The sequence below is a fragment of the Ictidomys tridecemlineatus genome, chromosome 7, assembly GCF_052094955.1.
Source record: "Ictidomys tridecemlineatus isolate mIctTri1 chromosome 7, mIctTri1.hap1, whole genome shotgun sequence".
NCBI classification, from domain to species: domain Eukaryota; kingdom Metazoa; phylum Chordata; class Mammalia; order Rodentia; family Sciuridae; genus Ictidomys; species Ictidomys tridecemlineatus.
The window spans coordinates 139077197-139091175 of NC_135483.1; the positions used below are offsets into that span (position 1 = coordinate 139077197).

At 44.4% G+C, this 13979-nt stretch overlaps 1 protein-coding gene across 8 annotated transcripts in view; it reads left to right on the forward strand.

Annotated features, from left to right (window-relative positions):
- The window catches only part of Myo3b (myosin IIIB), a 505529-nt gene that overhangs the window by 41105 nt on the left and 450445 nt on the right, over positions 1-13979 (forward strand). For 7 of the 8 annotated variants that reach the window (XM_078017569.1, XM_078017565.1, XM_078017563.1 and 4 more), the window contains exon 7: positions 9097-9242. In XM_078017569.1, the coding sequence (XP_077873695.1) occupies positions 9097-9242 (146 nt within the window). Of the gene's footprint in view, positions 1-9096; positions 9243-13979 lie in introns of those variants that run through there. The other variant, XM_078017571.1, reaches the window with a different exon arrangement.

Consider the following 13979-nt stretch of genomic DNA (forward strand, 5'->3'; position numbering starts at 1 on the left):
CCCCACCCACTTGGTCCTCTTTAAAAAGAGTGGGCAGGCCTGGGGTGTAGCTCAGGGGTAGATCTGCCAGGTCCTGGGAGCTCAAGAGATTCAAGTGAGATCTTTGAGACAGGGGTAGCGGCACACAGGCCTGTAATCCCAGGAGCTCTGGAGGCTGAGGCCGGAGGATCGCAAGATCAAGGCCAGCCTCAGCAATTTAGGGTGACCCTAAGAAACTTAATGACACCCTGTCTCCAAATAAAAACCAGAAATCCAAAATGGCTGGGATGTGGCTCAGTGGTTAAGCATTGCTGGGTTCAATCCTTAGTACCAAAAACAAAAACAAAATAAAAAATCTTTAGATCTTTGGCCAAAACCCCTGTGGTTTTCTCCAGCAGAATTCATCTCTAAGATCCTGTAGCTTTTGCTGTTCCCTGGTTCCCTCCAGGTGTCTTTTGACCGCCTGAGAGACAGATTCTTTCCCTTCTTGTTCTGGATAACAGAGCAGAAATCTCTGTCTTAAGAAACAGACAGATTCCCTCACTTCTAGCTCTGAGGCTGGCCCTGCCTGCACTCACAGAGTGGCTCTGCCTTCTAGGCCCAAGGTGCCACTCAGCCCTGGTGTCCGGCTGGTGAAGGGCCCATGGCAGGTGTGGATGATGGGATGTAGCCCACCTTCCCTCCCCAGCTCCAGCGATGGCTTCCCTTCGGCTGCAGCTCTACGGGGAAGTTGAGTCATAAATCACATGTCAGGGAGCGTGGAGGTGGGGGGCGGCCCTGTAGGCGGTGGTGACATGCCACCACCCTACTCTTGGCAGGTCTAAGTATAGGACCCCCGCTGAAGGCTTCAGGTCCCAGCTGGGCAGAAGCACGTGAGGCCCAAAGCAGAGGCCTGGCGTCTTCTCCACCCTGGGCTTGGCAGGAGGAGCAGCCTCCCTGAGCCCTTGGAACTTTCCAGGCGGTCCTCCCACTCTCTTCTGGGGAGGCAGGAGGGCCACATCTGCTGTTTCCCTTTCTTCATTTTTTTTCCTTCAGAAGCAGAAGCATTTGCTGAAGGAACATCAGAGCTGGCCTCCACTGTCCCTGGGCTTTGAGTCCCAAATTAACTGGCCTGGTCCCTGGCTGTCCAGGGACTTCGTGCCCAAGCAAACAGCGCCTCTGCTTCCTTGCCCGGTGATCTGTCAGGGGAAAGCCAAGGGGGGTGGCAGTCAGCGTTAGGAAGGGGACTCCAGAGCAGCCTTGGAGGAAGGCGACTCAGGAGCAGGTGGAGGTGGGGAGATGAGCGTGTGTGATGTTCTCCTCCTCTGTCCCAGGGATTTTCCACACCGTTTTTAGTTTTAGAAAATTAAACAGAATCACTCTCCGAGAGGAACGAGCGACATTCCCAAGGGCATCTTTATTTGGTGAGGACAGGAATAAGAGACTACTTGCAGATGGAGAGGCATGCCCCAGCAGGGACATTCAGATATTCCGTCTAATTTGCTTTCCTTCCTGTTTTTCAGATGCATCATGGAGGACAAAAACAGAACAAAACATTTTTTTTTTTTCCTTCTCACTAGCTTCTTGTTGTGAGCTCATGCTTCAGGTGTATTTGTCTCTTTGCTGTGTGACCTTGGACAGGTTCTCAACCTTTCTGAATCTGTCTTTTCACCTAAAGTAATAGTACCTGACCTAATAGGCCACACCGTGGCCTGAACTGGAGAGCCCCTCCTCACCCTGTCCTTGATGGTGTTTGGATGGAGGTGGGCCATAACTGGCAGAGTCAGGGGGGGGAGCAAAGAAGGAGGAGGGAAGGGCCGGAAAGTGAGCAGCAGCAGGAAATCCCTCTGCTTAATGCTTACCTGGACAGGCTCACAAGCTTGGAGTGTGGGAATTACTATGGCTGCATTTACCAAGGATTCAGTCTCTTTGGAGGTGGCTCCTGCGTTCATGATATAAGAATTCCGAGGACAGGGCTCTCTCCAGAAGGCAATGGGGAGCCATGGAGTTTGCTCCCACTCTGGTCTTGAATCAGCCGCGTGACTTTGCAACTCACTTTCCACTAAGAACCTCTGTCTCCTTTTCCTTAAGATAAAGGGATTGAATGAATGAGTCCTGAGGTCCCTTCAGCATCCAATGAGGAGCTGATGGACCAGGGGAGGGCAGGGGAGGCACTGGGCCTCCAAGCGAATGTGCTACTTCTGGAGTCCATGAAGTCTCGGGGCAGGACACAAGTTTTGAACCTGCTGGCTTACTTTTCACAGGGGAGGGTAGGGAGGATGGGAGTGAGTGTTGTCATAATTCTGAGGAGGACTTACCACACAAGGAAGGATGAATACTGTGTCCTCAGAGTTTTGGGGGAATTTAGGTGCAGACATCAGCTGTATGCTGGCCTCAAATCCAGAAAGAGTCCCCTGTACCCTCCCTTTGCTGCGGTGGGGGGTCTGTGATATGTGAGCTCACACCCTGTGTTTTTAATTTGAACCTGGGTTTATTTCTCTAAAGGCTTAAGCTGAATATTATGATCCTGGGGAAAAGACTTGTAGAACAGCACATTTTAATTAGAGACCCTTCATAAGAACACTCTAGTTTAAATTATTTCTGGCAATTTCTCTGTGTTCAGAATATAGATTCAATCCTATTCTTAATTTAAGTTTTATGAAAGAAACAACAACAAAAAAATCAATTCCAGTTCATTTAGTCCTCCTCCTTTTTGCGAAACAAACAAACAAACCCCCAAAGCTCCGATATATCCTCCCTTGAAGTTACATTTTGTTCTAGGGAAGAGATTTGGCTTGTTTATTCAAGTATCTTGGCTTGTAGCAGTTGAAGATGTTTGCATCTAAAACTATGAAATATTTTTACCACTGGAATATTTATCACTGCAATTTTTGATTCCAGAGAAGTTCTATTTTAGAAATCTTTGCAATCAATAACATTTATCAATTATGCTGGGTGAATGGTGTAAGCAAAATTAAGAATCCCATTTACCTACCTACCTCAGCCCATCTTATTTGCCAGTCTATTGCTTGCACGTTGGGGCTCAAGGTCAGCCAAGGATTAATAGCATTAGGTCTATTTACCTGGCCTCTTATTTAGCTGAATTTAGCTCTTGAGATAACAGCATTTTGCCTGTGTACTTGAATGAAATTTTAATCTCGATCTTTGGTTATTATTTTGCACTGCACAATCAATTCTAGTAAGGAGAGGAACAAGAATATAGAAGCCAAACTTAATTACATTTTAAATGACCTTTAGTAATATTAGTGGCAAAATAATAATATCTGAAAAGACCTTTTCTATTTTAAATTTGGTAAATTATTTTTTTAGGAGAGCAAAATGTATTATAATGTTATTTGTTTTGAAACATTGGTTAAAAATCACATTATTGAAAGAGATTTTGGCCCAGCAGCTATTTGATATATAATTCGATGAACGATTTAAGTTAAGTATCTTGGAGAAATCTAGGTTTCTGAACTCAGGACTATTTCTATTCCTTTTATTCCTAGTCAAAATCAGATGTCCATTTCAGATAGAGAGACCTTGAGATGACAGAGGCTCATGTCCTCATAGCCCAAGTCTTTCTGTAAGAGGCAGAGGACACCTCGCACCCTGTCTTGCGGGGGCCTTGTTAGTAAGTCCTACTCTTGGTCAAGATTGAAATGCACAGCTAGGCACGGTGGTGCATGCCTCTAATACCAGCAGCTTGAGAGGATGAGACAAGAGGATTGTGAGTTCAAAACCAGCCTCAGCAAATATGAGGCCTTTAGTAACTCAGTGAGACCCTGTCTCTAAATCAAATGCAAAATAGGGCTGGGGATGTGGCTCAGTGGTTGAGTGCCCCTGAGTTCAGTCCCCAGAACCCACCCACCCCCCGCCCCACAAAAATTGCTCCCTAAGCCTGTTGCGTGCAATAGAAAGTGTTCTCCCTGGGAAGGGAATTTCCGGCATTCTTCTTTTATCAATATCATGGGAACTTACTTTTATATCCACGGCCCTTTAACCTGACAACTTATAAAGAATTTCAACAGTCAACAAATACCCCCAAAGAAGGAAACCCACCCTTGAAAATCAAAGCAAACTTTTCAATATTTATACCCTTAAGATGAAAAATGAATGAAAACAAAACAAACAAACAAACAAAAAAATCAAACTTGCCCCTTTTCATCATTGAAATAGTTCATATTCCCTATAGACATTTTGGAAAATCCCAAAGATACTCAAGAAGTAAATAAAATAAATATAATCCAGACACAGATGACCCCTGGATAGCTACTACTGACATTTTGGTACCAGAGAAAGATACGAATAACTAGTATTTTCATAGGGAATACTTCAGACGAGGCTCATGAGAAGGGAGCTCTCAGTTGACATGAGAAGAGGAGGGACAGAGAGATGAATTATTTGGCCAAAAATCTCCCCGTGAGGAAAGCAGCAGAATCAAAAGGGAGTTGCGTGGCTTCAGAATTTTCCTCCTCTGGCAGAGGAGCAAGTCTCTCTAGGTCCCAAGGGCTGCTGACAACTGGTGACTCAGGACAGAGCTCAGCTGACCATGCTGAGGGAAACAAGATGGTTTGTTTCATCAGCTTTTATCCGTTGGTACATTCCCCCCACCCCCATAAGTTCCTGCAGGAGGAACAAGAGGGGTCCCATCTGTGGGCAGTACAGAGCCACTGGGGGTGCATTAAGGAGTCTGCAGCATGGAGATCGTTAGAAGGCTGGAAAGAACGGTTCCCTCCATCCGCGGAGACGGACAGCTAGCCCTTGCTCCAAAGACCAGTTTGAGCTCAGTCATCAGTGAAAACTTGTTTCTTTCGTCCTCATTCCTCACCAGAAAGAAAAGTTTGGGGAAGCCAAAGTGGTTATGACCAACATTTGGGGAACCTAAGCCCACCTCTGGGGTAAAATAGCTATTGGCATTGGGCTTAAAGGCTGCCCAGTACATAGATATTGCTAGTAATCTCGGCTTTAGTGTCTTTTCTCTTCCTAAAATAAGCAACAGAGAAGTCTAAGTGCACCAGAAGAGCCACAAGTTTGAATTTTAAGGTAGGAGCTTGGACATGCTCCATTAAGCAGCATCTAAACAATTGCTCTGTCCCTGACGCTTGTCGTCTTTAACGGAGGCATTAGCACAGCAGCCTGCATCTTTTCATAGACCTTAAGACCTTCTGCAAAATATTGCACTAAAATCCCCTCGAGTGTCCATTCACCATTCACTGTAGCTCATTTGCATGGAGATGTTAGCCTCTCGGTTTGAGATCCTTCCCCAAGATCTCTTACTTGGAAATTGTGAAGTCACTGAGTGTTAGAGCCCGAAGGGATGGCGGAGACCCTTGGTTCCCACCTTGCCACTCTGCAGATCAGGAGAGGTCCTGAGAACACAAGTGGTTTGTTTACACCTGCTTAGGGGGAGGTTCAGATCTTATCTGAACTACCTGGAAAACTGACTTTTTTTTCCCAACTTCCTTTTTGTAAATGGCACCATCATTGTCCTGGTCACCCAGGATTGACGTGTCCTCGCCTAACCTCCCCTGTTAAGTCACACTCCAGGTCCTGCTGGTCTTCTCTCAAACTCCCTCTCATGCCCTTTCTCTCCTTGCATCCCATGGGTGCCACCCCCTGTCACACTGCTGGGGTGGCAGCAAAGTCTCCAGGTCAGGGGCCTTGGGGGTGGAGGGAGAGAAAGGATGAGGTGTTTGGGTCCTGGCCCGGTGTCAACACTATCTCAACCTATTTCTGTCCATCCCCCTAGTATGACTTCAGGGACCCGCAAAGTCTGGTCTCAAGGGAGTGCACCCGCATGCCGTCACTGCTTTCCTGTCTCCGTGGAATCAAAAGCCACTGGATGATCTCAGCATCCTTAACTCAGCTTTCCTTTACCCAGAGACCAAGAGGATGCTGAGCTAAGACGAACGATTATACTCTTCTCTGAAAGAGATAATTGCACTCCGTGGTGTTAGATTGACGGGGAATACAAATTCAGGATGTACTGGCCTTCGGTCCCAGGTACTGACCTTCAGTCAGATGCATCCTCTTAAGAGTGCTTTTTCTAACCCCATCACACATGCTCCTTTGTCTACTCCTGGAAAGGAGCAGTCCTGACGGAGGAGTCTCCTCTGAGGAGGTGACAAAACCCTCAAAAAAATGGCGTTAGATTAGTCAAAATATGAAAGCAAAGCTGATAATTTTAATGGAATAGCCCTTTTTAGGTATACCACTTAATGCACAGTGATGACTTGCTCCTTAGTCCCTCGCCCTGCCTGGGTTCCAATCCCAGCATGACAATACCTAGCTGCATGACTCTGGGTAAGCTGCTCAACATGGCTGTGCCTCAGTTTCCATAGTGACTAAAGGAGATAATAGCATCTCCTTCATGAAATTATGATGGAGATTAAATTGCTTGTGAGACTTCTCCCCTCAGGACCTACTACCATGCCTGCATGGTAACAAAAGAATTATTTGTGAATTATTCTATTAGTGTGATTTTCTGTAAACTTCCTTGGAAGGCTGAGCTGAAAGGATACATGATGAGCTGAGTTTTGGGAGAAGAATTTGCCTGACAAGCGCTTTTCTATTAATCAGACTGAGCTGTAGATGGTGTTTTATTTGTCCAGGGAAGTTGAAACCAGATAAATGCTTTGAATATTTTATGACGACATTCAAAGAGTGTTAGGATGTCTCCAGCCCCACATTTAATGTGTTCTTGGAATGCCCAACATGGCTAGATGTGGATTTGAACTTCTCCCTGGGAGTCGTACTGTGGATATTGGACATTTTCATTGGGGTGCTTATCTGGAAGTGTCTCCCTTTAATTTCATGAGCATTTGAAGTCTGAATCCTTTATTGGACATGTTAGTACACACTGAGGACATTTATGGTTGTCATGGTCTGTCATTTAATTATTAGAGGTGCACTGTATATTCCAACTGGATGTAATGCCTGTTAGGAGAGGGGTAGAGTCTATTTCTCTTTCTCTCACAGGGCCCAATACAGTGTCACGAATGAGGACAGTGAACTGTCTGCTGATTGACAGCTCTAAAATGATGTTTGTCTCACACTTCTGAAAATGTCATTTCTGAAAGGGAAGGTGTTGAATAGCCTTATCTTGAGCTCTTTATAAATAGTGTAGGTTGTCACCTGATTGGGGTGAGAAAATTAAGGTCTTTGGGGGCAATGAAATGGCCTCTGTTTCCAAAATTGGAATTACTTGAACTTTAGTTGGAATGCACACTTGAAAATTATGTGTTGAAAGTATGACAGGATATTCTATGATAGGGCGTTCTATTTGAACAGAGGGGATGGGGCCAGGCCAAGAATGCCTGGATATGGAAAAACATTTTCCAGTTGAGAAGCCAGAAGAGAAGAAGAGTAGAGGGCAGTTGTGAGAGCAAGAGAACAAAGTTTAGAGCAAGATGGCCAACACGTTTCCCCAGGCCTTGCAAGTCTAAAGAACTGGATGGAAGACAGAAGGTGCACTAGTTTTCTCTCATTAACAATTCCCAAAATTTAGTGGCTTAAAACAACACACATCCCTTATTGTCTTAGTCCATTTTGTGCTGCATACCTATAAAGCAGAAAAATGTATTCCCACAGTCGGGAAATCCAAGATCAAGGTTCTGGCATATGCTTGGGCCTTTTTACTGTGTCTACACGTGGAGGAAAATGGAAGAGAGCTTTCCATTGCTGCAAGAGCTCTGTGTTTCATATTAATCCATTTATGAATGGAGCTTTGTCACCTAAACATTCCCCCAAAGGCCCTGTCTCCCAACTCTATTGCATGGGGACTGTTTCTAAAACATGAAGTTTTGGGTACACCTTTAGATCATAGGACTTATCTTCCAGTTCTCCAAGTCAGAAGTCCAGTAGGAATCTTAACATCAACTTCTCCATTTGGATGTCTCCCAGATATCTCAGGCTTAAAGCTCCCCAAACCTGCTTGCTCTTTTCCCTTCCCCATCTCAGGAAAAGCCAATTCTGGAAGTTGCTCAGGTCAAACACCTTGCAGTCATCCTCAACTCCTCTTTCTTATATGCCCCATTCTACCAATCCAGTTGGCTCTACCTTCAAAATTGCATCCCCAATCTGATAATTTGTCACCATGTCACACCTGGATTCCCGCAGCAGTCTTTTTAACTGGTTCTCATCTTCCTCTCATGTCCCACTTCAATCCACCTCCAACACAGCAGCCAGGGAAATCCCGCTGTCACATCTATGAGATCTGCCACTTCTCTGTTCACCATAGTCAACTGTCCGATCTCATTCAGAGCAAACGTCAAAGACATTTCAATGGGCTGAGAGGGAAGCCCTACCACCCTGGTCTACCAGATCACCACAATCAGTTGTGGGAAACTATAGTAAAGGGGGATTCTGGAAAACAGATTTCTGGTCAAATGGGGGCACCCAGTCCCTCCATGTCCTTTGGTCAATCTCACTTTCTCCTAACCCTGCTGTAATAGTCTGAGTGTAGGGACTTTCTCTGTCTGACTCAGAGAGTTAAGAGAAACAGATTCCTCTACAGGAGGTCCATGCTCCCCAACCCAGTGATGATCCCAGGATCATTTTCTGGGTCTGCTACTTCTGTACCCAGTCAGACCCATAACTGCAGAGGCAGTTGCAAACCAGATGCTGGGGTTTGAAGAGGGGGCAGATATTTCTAGATAAAGGGAACAGGAACAGCGGGTTTGTTTCTGCTTTATATTAACCGTTTCAGACACCCAGCATCTTCCCCTGGGTGGTTTACCCTGCTACGGATGTTGTACAGTAGTCAAGCATATGTGAGGACAACTGCTCCTTGTTGAATTCACTAGCTGGTAAGGAAGTGGACATATTTCCCTTGAAGGATAATAGTGTGGCCATCCTGTGGAATCCATTCAGTGCTTCCCCTTGCACTGCTTTTTAGTACTTGAATGGTTCAATGCATGTTTCTTGAATTAAACAGATACATTTGAAAAGTTGACGGACATATCAGTTGACAAATCAGTCACAAAAATAAGCCTTAGAATACATACATCTTATTTTCACTGGAATTTAATGTCTGCAGCTAAGGGAACCAAGAAGGGAGCTGAACTAGCCAAGGGACATTTTAGGACATTGGAGGTGGCAGGAGTTGATCTCTTTTTCCCTGATTTTGTCTCATAGGTCATTGCTTGTGAGCAGCAGTATGACTCTTCCTATGATGCTCGCTGTGACGTCTGGTCCTTAGGGATCACAGCCATTGAACTGGGGGATGGAGACCCTCCCCTCTTTGACATGCATCCTGTGAAAACTCTCTTTAAGATTCCGAGGTAGGACACAAGATGGCGCTCTTGACTCATTAGTGCTTTGTGAAAGCATCACTAGAGGGATAATAAAGAGTTTTTACGCAATTTCTCTCCAAACCTGAGAAAGCCTGATTGCAAAATATATTTCCTTTTGGGAGAGAAGAAACCAGCGGGGGAGGGGGACACAGAGAGGATGTTTTTGAAAGATAACATAACCCAAGGAATGACAGGACCTTGTAACAATTGCGTTATTTTCAGCACTCCGATGTTTCTGAGATGTTCGTTTTTTTGTGTTTTGCTTGAGAAGAATACAAATGCAATTCAGGATTAAGTAATCTGTTAAAACTCTGGTATTTTCTTTTTAATTTTATGCTTTCTCTGGTATTTTGGAAGTTTGGGGGGCTAAAAATGCATATTATATTGCTGTATCCACTCATGTCAGCAATGAAATGCATCAGAAAAAATGTTCTTTCAGTCATATGTTTTATTATTCATCCCTTAATTTCTGACTCAGTGGGAAGTCATGCTGAAAGGAGGTCTATTTAGAGGGTATTTAAATGCAAGTATATTTTCTCTTCTGTGTATTCATTAGGAGGTTTGGACAAGAGGTTTTGTTGTCTTTCACTGGATTGGGACTGATGGATGGCCACCTCAAGGTTCTAGTTAGGGAAAACTAAGTTATCCAGGGCTCCATCCGGGTCAGGGGGCAGATTAATAGATAATTTGTACTTTGCACATGCCCCATTCAAAGGCAGGCTCTGGGCAGGCTGGGGGGCATTAACTGATGTAACAATACAAGCATTGACCTTCCCTTATCTGCACAATCACACAGCTATCACAGCCTTTAAAAATTTCTCTTGATTGCAATTTGCATTTCTGATTAGTCCTATTTATATGCAGATGAGGCTCTCTGGCGTTCATCATCATAATGTTATCATTTTTAAACCTAATCCAGATGTGAACAAGCACCAACCACTATTCCAAAAATGGTTCCCACCCAAGTCCCGGTTAGTGTTTTTGTCTTTTCCAACATACAAAAACAGGTTATGATGATATGAGGAGCAGATGAAGCTCCCGACTTTTTAAATTAATAGTCTGGTGAGCGTTCAAAGGGATGTAAGAATGCAGGACCCAACGGCAGCATTGTGTACAGTAAGATGTCAGGAAACCAGAAACAGGGTCTGAAATTATTTGTGTGTGGCTTAATTTGTTGCAAATGGATTACCTCTTGCTGTTTATTTACTGTGGCAACATAATTGCCCAAGTATCAGGTTTAAGGTGTAGCTTCTGATTAGCAAGATGCGTATATGTGTATTTTTAATAAGCGATCATTTACTTTGGTATATATTTTTCTTTCCTGTTTTTAGTATGCATTTGTATACAGACCGACCATTCAAACGTTTTACGAGATGTTAAATGTGTGCACCGAGCATGTTTAAATAGACCCTTCATTTCTAATGACTCCACTTAGCTTGCTTCTGTGCCCAGCTAAGCCTCTGCTCTCTAATCATCTCTATTCTTTTGCTCCACTCATCTCTTCCGTTTTGGGAGAAGCCTCTAAATCTGGACACAAATAACTAAGCCCTTGCTCTCCTCCTCGGGTGGGAGGGTCCCAAGAGCAGGGCAATTGTAAGAAAAGGGTCCTTGTCCCAATTTAGGCAGAGGCTGCTTCTCTCCTGGTGAACTCCTGTCCTTTTTCCACCTTTTGATTTCTTGCAAAGTGATGGATCTGATGAAACCAGGGAATGTCGGCAATAATTGGTCAGCAGATTCTCAGTGCGACTGTGTGTGCTCAACATTTGCCATTGTCACAACCCTAATGGGCTGGCTTGACATTCTTGGACAGGAAGGAGGAAGATTTTTATTTTTTTAGTTAGCATATTTGTACATACTGTTTATAGTGTCCCCTCACCCCAACAAGGGGAAAACATGTTGGGCTCACCAAGTAATTTGCTTAAAAATTATCCTGTCAATTAGATTTGCATGGTTCTCTTTGAAGGTTGTGAATTGTCCAAGTATGTGTGTGCACAAATATGTGTGTGATTGAGTGTGCATTCATGAGTGTATTATTTTAATTTTGAATGCTAAAAATGTATCCTTTCCTCAGAAAAGCGCTTTGATGGAAAATGGAGATAATTAAGCATTTACATATTTTTAAAAGCCTCTCAGATGATTTATGCGGGGGGACTCTCTCTCTCTCTCTCTCTCTCTCTCTCTCTCTCTCTCTCTCTCTCTCTCTATCCCCTCTGTCCCCTCTTCCTCTTTTTTGTTTCCTAGTAGAGAAAAACAAATGACAAATAACGACAGAAATCTTTTGGTTTCATTTGGCTTCAGAATTATTTCTTTTCGTTTTGAATGTATTTTCAGTATTCTAGAATTCTTTTCAGTTAAACAATGGGGTCCATTTGGGGATATTCTGGGATCCAGAATCTGTGGTTTCCTTCTCTGGATTTCCTCACTGGTCTCTTCACTGCAACCCTTTTCTTACAGGAAAAAAAAAAATTGAGTATCACTTAAGGAGAAAAAAGAAAACCCTGATTGAGATGGGCAAGAAGTGACTTTCACAAGTTACAAAGGACTTAGGGGCTAATGAGGTGCCGGTTACCTGCGAGGCAAGAGCCTCAGATGTCAACAAAGCCAGCAATTACACAGTTCCCTGGGCAGTGCTGGGAAATAGGAAGCAAGACCTGCCTGGTTAATTTGCCTGCACACGGTCTCCTTGCGCATCCCCTCCCGCCTCCACCCGCCTCTCCTCTCCCCTGACCTTCACATTAGAAGATGACACACGAAGTAATCGTGACCTGTCTTTGAAATACTGTGTGACTCGCAATCTTTCCTCCGTTGCAAACACTCAGAAAGGATCTGCTGATTGGCACAGCCTTCAGTATTTGCTGAACCTGTCAGGATGTGTCATCTTGTCTAACGCCTTTGCTCCAAAAAAGTCACCCTCTCTGACTGCTGCTGCTCTGTCTGCTGCTGGTTTTCTCCAGGAGTTAGAAGAGAGGAAGAGAATGAAAACCATTTCTCTGAACATCAGTGGATTCGACTCTCTCATGACTCTGTTAAAATTCCAAAGGCTTAGGAGGGTCCTGCAATGACCCATGTACATTTTAATTTTTTATTTAAAAGGAGATCTGTTTTATAGATAGATTTCTAGAACCTGTAGAGTTAGGAGAATATACAATTATGTGGGTCCCTTAACAACTAGGCATATTTCCTTCTCTTAGAGTCTTGGATAATGACTCCTCTGCCCTCACAGAGGGGTGCAGGAAGGCCTTGTGGACCATGTGGTTATGTGTCCTGGATGGGCACTGAGCGCCTCCTGGCCTGCCCATTTTTTTAGTGCCAGATTGCAGCCAGGTTCTCATGGCACAATTACTGTTTCCGCTTCGTTCTTGGTGGGAAGATGCAGGCTATTTTCAAGATCCCCAGCAGATGCTCTTGGATGGAACTGGATGGGATGGGCTGGCTTGAACTTTGCAGTCCCTAAAGTCAGCCATTGCACCTTGCTGAGCAGAACTTTCCCTGCAGTGCCCAATCTAAGAAAAGGAGACGCGTGATAATCACCACTTCACATTTTGGCTTGTTTCCCTCACTAAATCTAGGTTGTTCAGAGTCATCTGTCCCTGACTTGGTAATTTTCTTGCAGATTACCAAAAACCAGGAGTCTTAACACAACAGTTCTCTAGGCCAGAAGTCACAGTGCAGGGGTCAGCAGGGCCACACTCCCTCCAAAGCCTCTGAGGAAGAACCCTCCCTTCCTCACCCCTGCACCCTCCTGTGGCTCCTGGTGTTCCTGGGCCTGTGGCTCTGTTTTCACATGGCCTTCTTCCCTGGGTCTCTGGCTTTTCGTTTTTGTCTATTCTATGACTTTGGGTTTAGGGCCCATCCTAATCCAGAATGAATCATCTCCCAGGTCTTGCCTTAATCAATGACATCTGCAGGGGCCCTCATTCCACCTGTGTGCAAATTCTCAGCTTCTGGGTAGATGTGTCTTCTGGGAGTTACAATTCAAGTCACTATACCAACCAACTTTCATGCATGCCAGGTTCCCTGAGGAACTAATTTGGGGGCAAAATACTAGACAATTAGCTAAATGATGGTGGGGATACTAATAATAGTGCTACCTATGGCAGGTACAGTGCTCCGTGTTTCACTGATGGGAAAGCATTTCATCCCCACAGCATCTAGGAGGGAGGTGCTGTCCGTGGCCACTTTTCTAGGTGAGAGAACCTGAAGCCAATGGAGGTTCAGCAGCTGGCCCCTGGCCCTGCATCTAGGGAGGAAAAATGATTTGCATCTGAGCAGTTTGACTCCAAAGCCCATACATTTTGATTCTATACTGAAAAGCTAAAACCCTTCCTTAAATTGTATTTATTAATTGGTGAATTATGTGCTGAGTACCGAGGGGACTGGAGTATATAGAGATGAATAGAACATAGACTGGCCTTGAGCAGCTACTCTCCTGTATCCTTCCCTGCTCCCCACTCTAAACTGTCATTGTCAATTTGAAGTTGGAATTTTTATTAGTATCAGTGGTTCTATCAGTCAGGGAACTGAGGCACAAAAATCAAGAGGGCCATTGTAGGTGAACATAGGATGTCCTTAGCTCAATTTATGACCCAGAACCCAGAAATTCTTTCCTTTTCCAAGTTCCCCTTCAAGCAACTGCCTTTTATTTCCTAATTTAGAACACTTACGACAAGTGTTTGAATTAGAGATTTGCAGAACATGTTACGTAAAAGCAGAGAGGTACTTCAG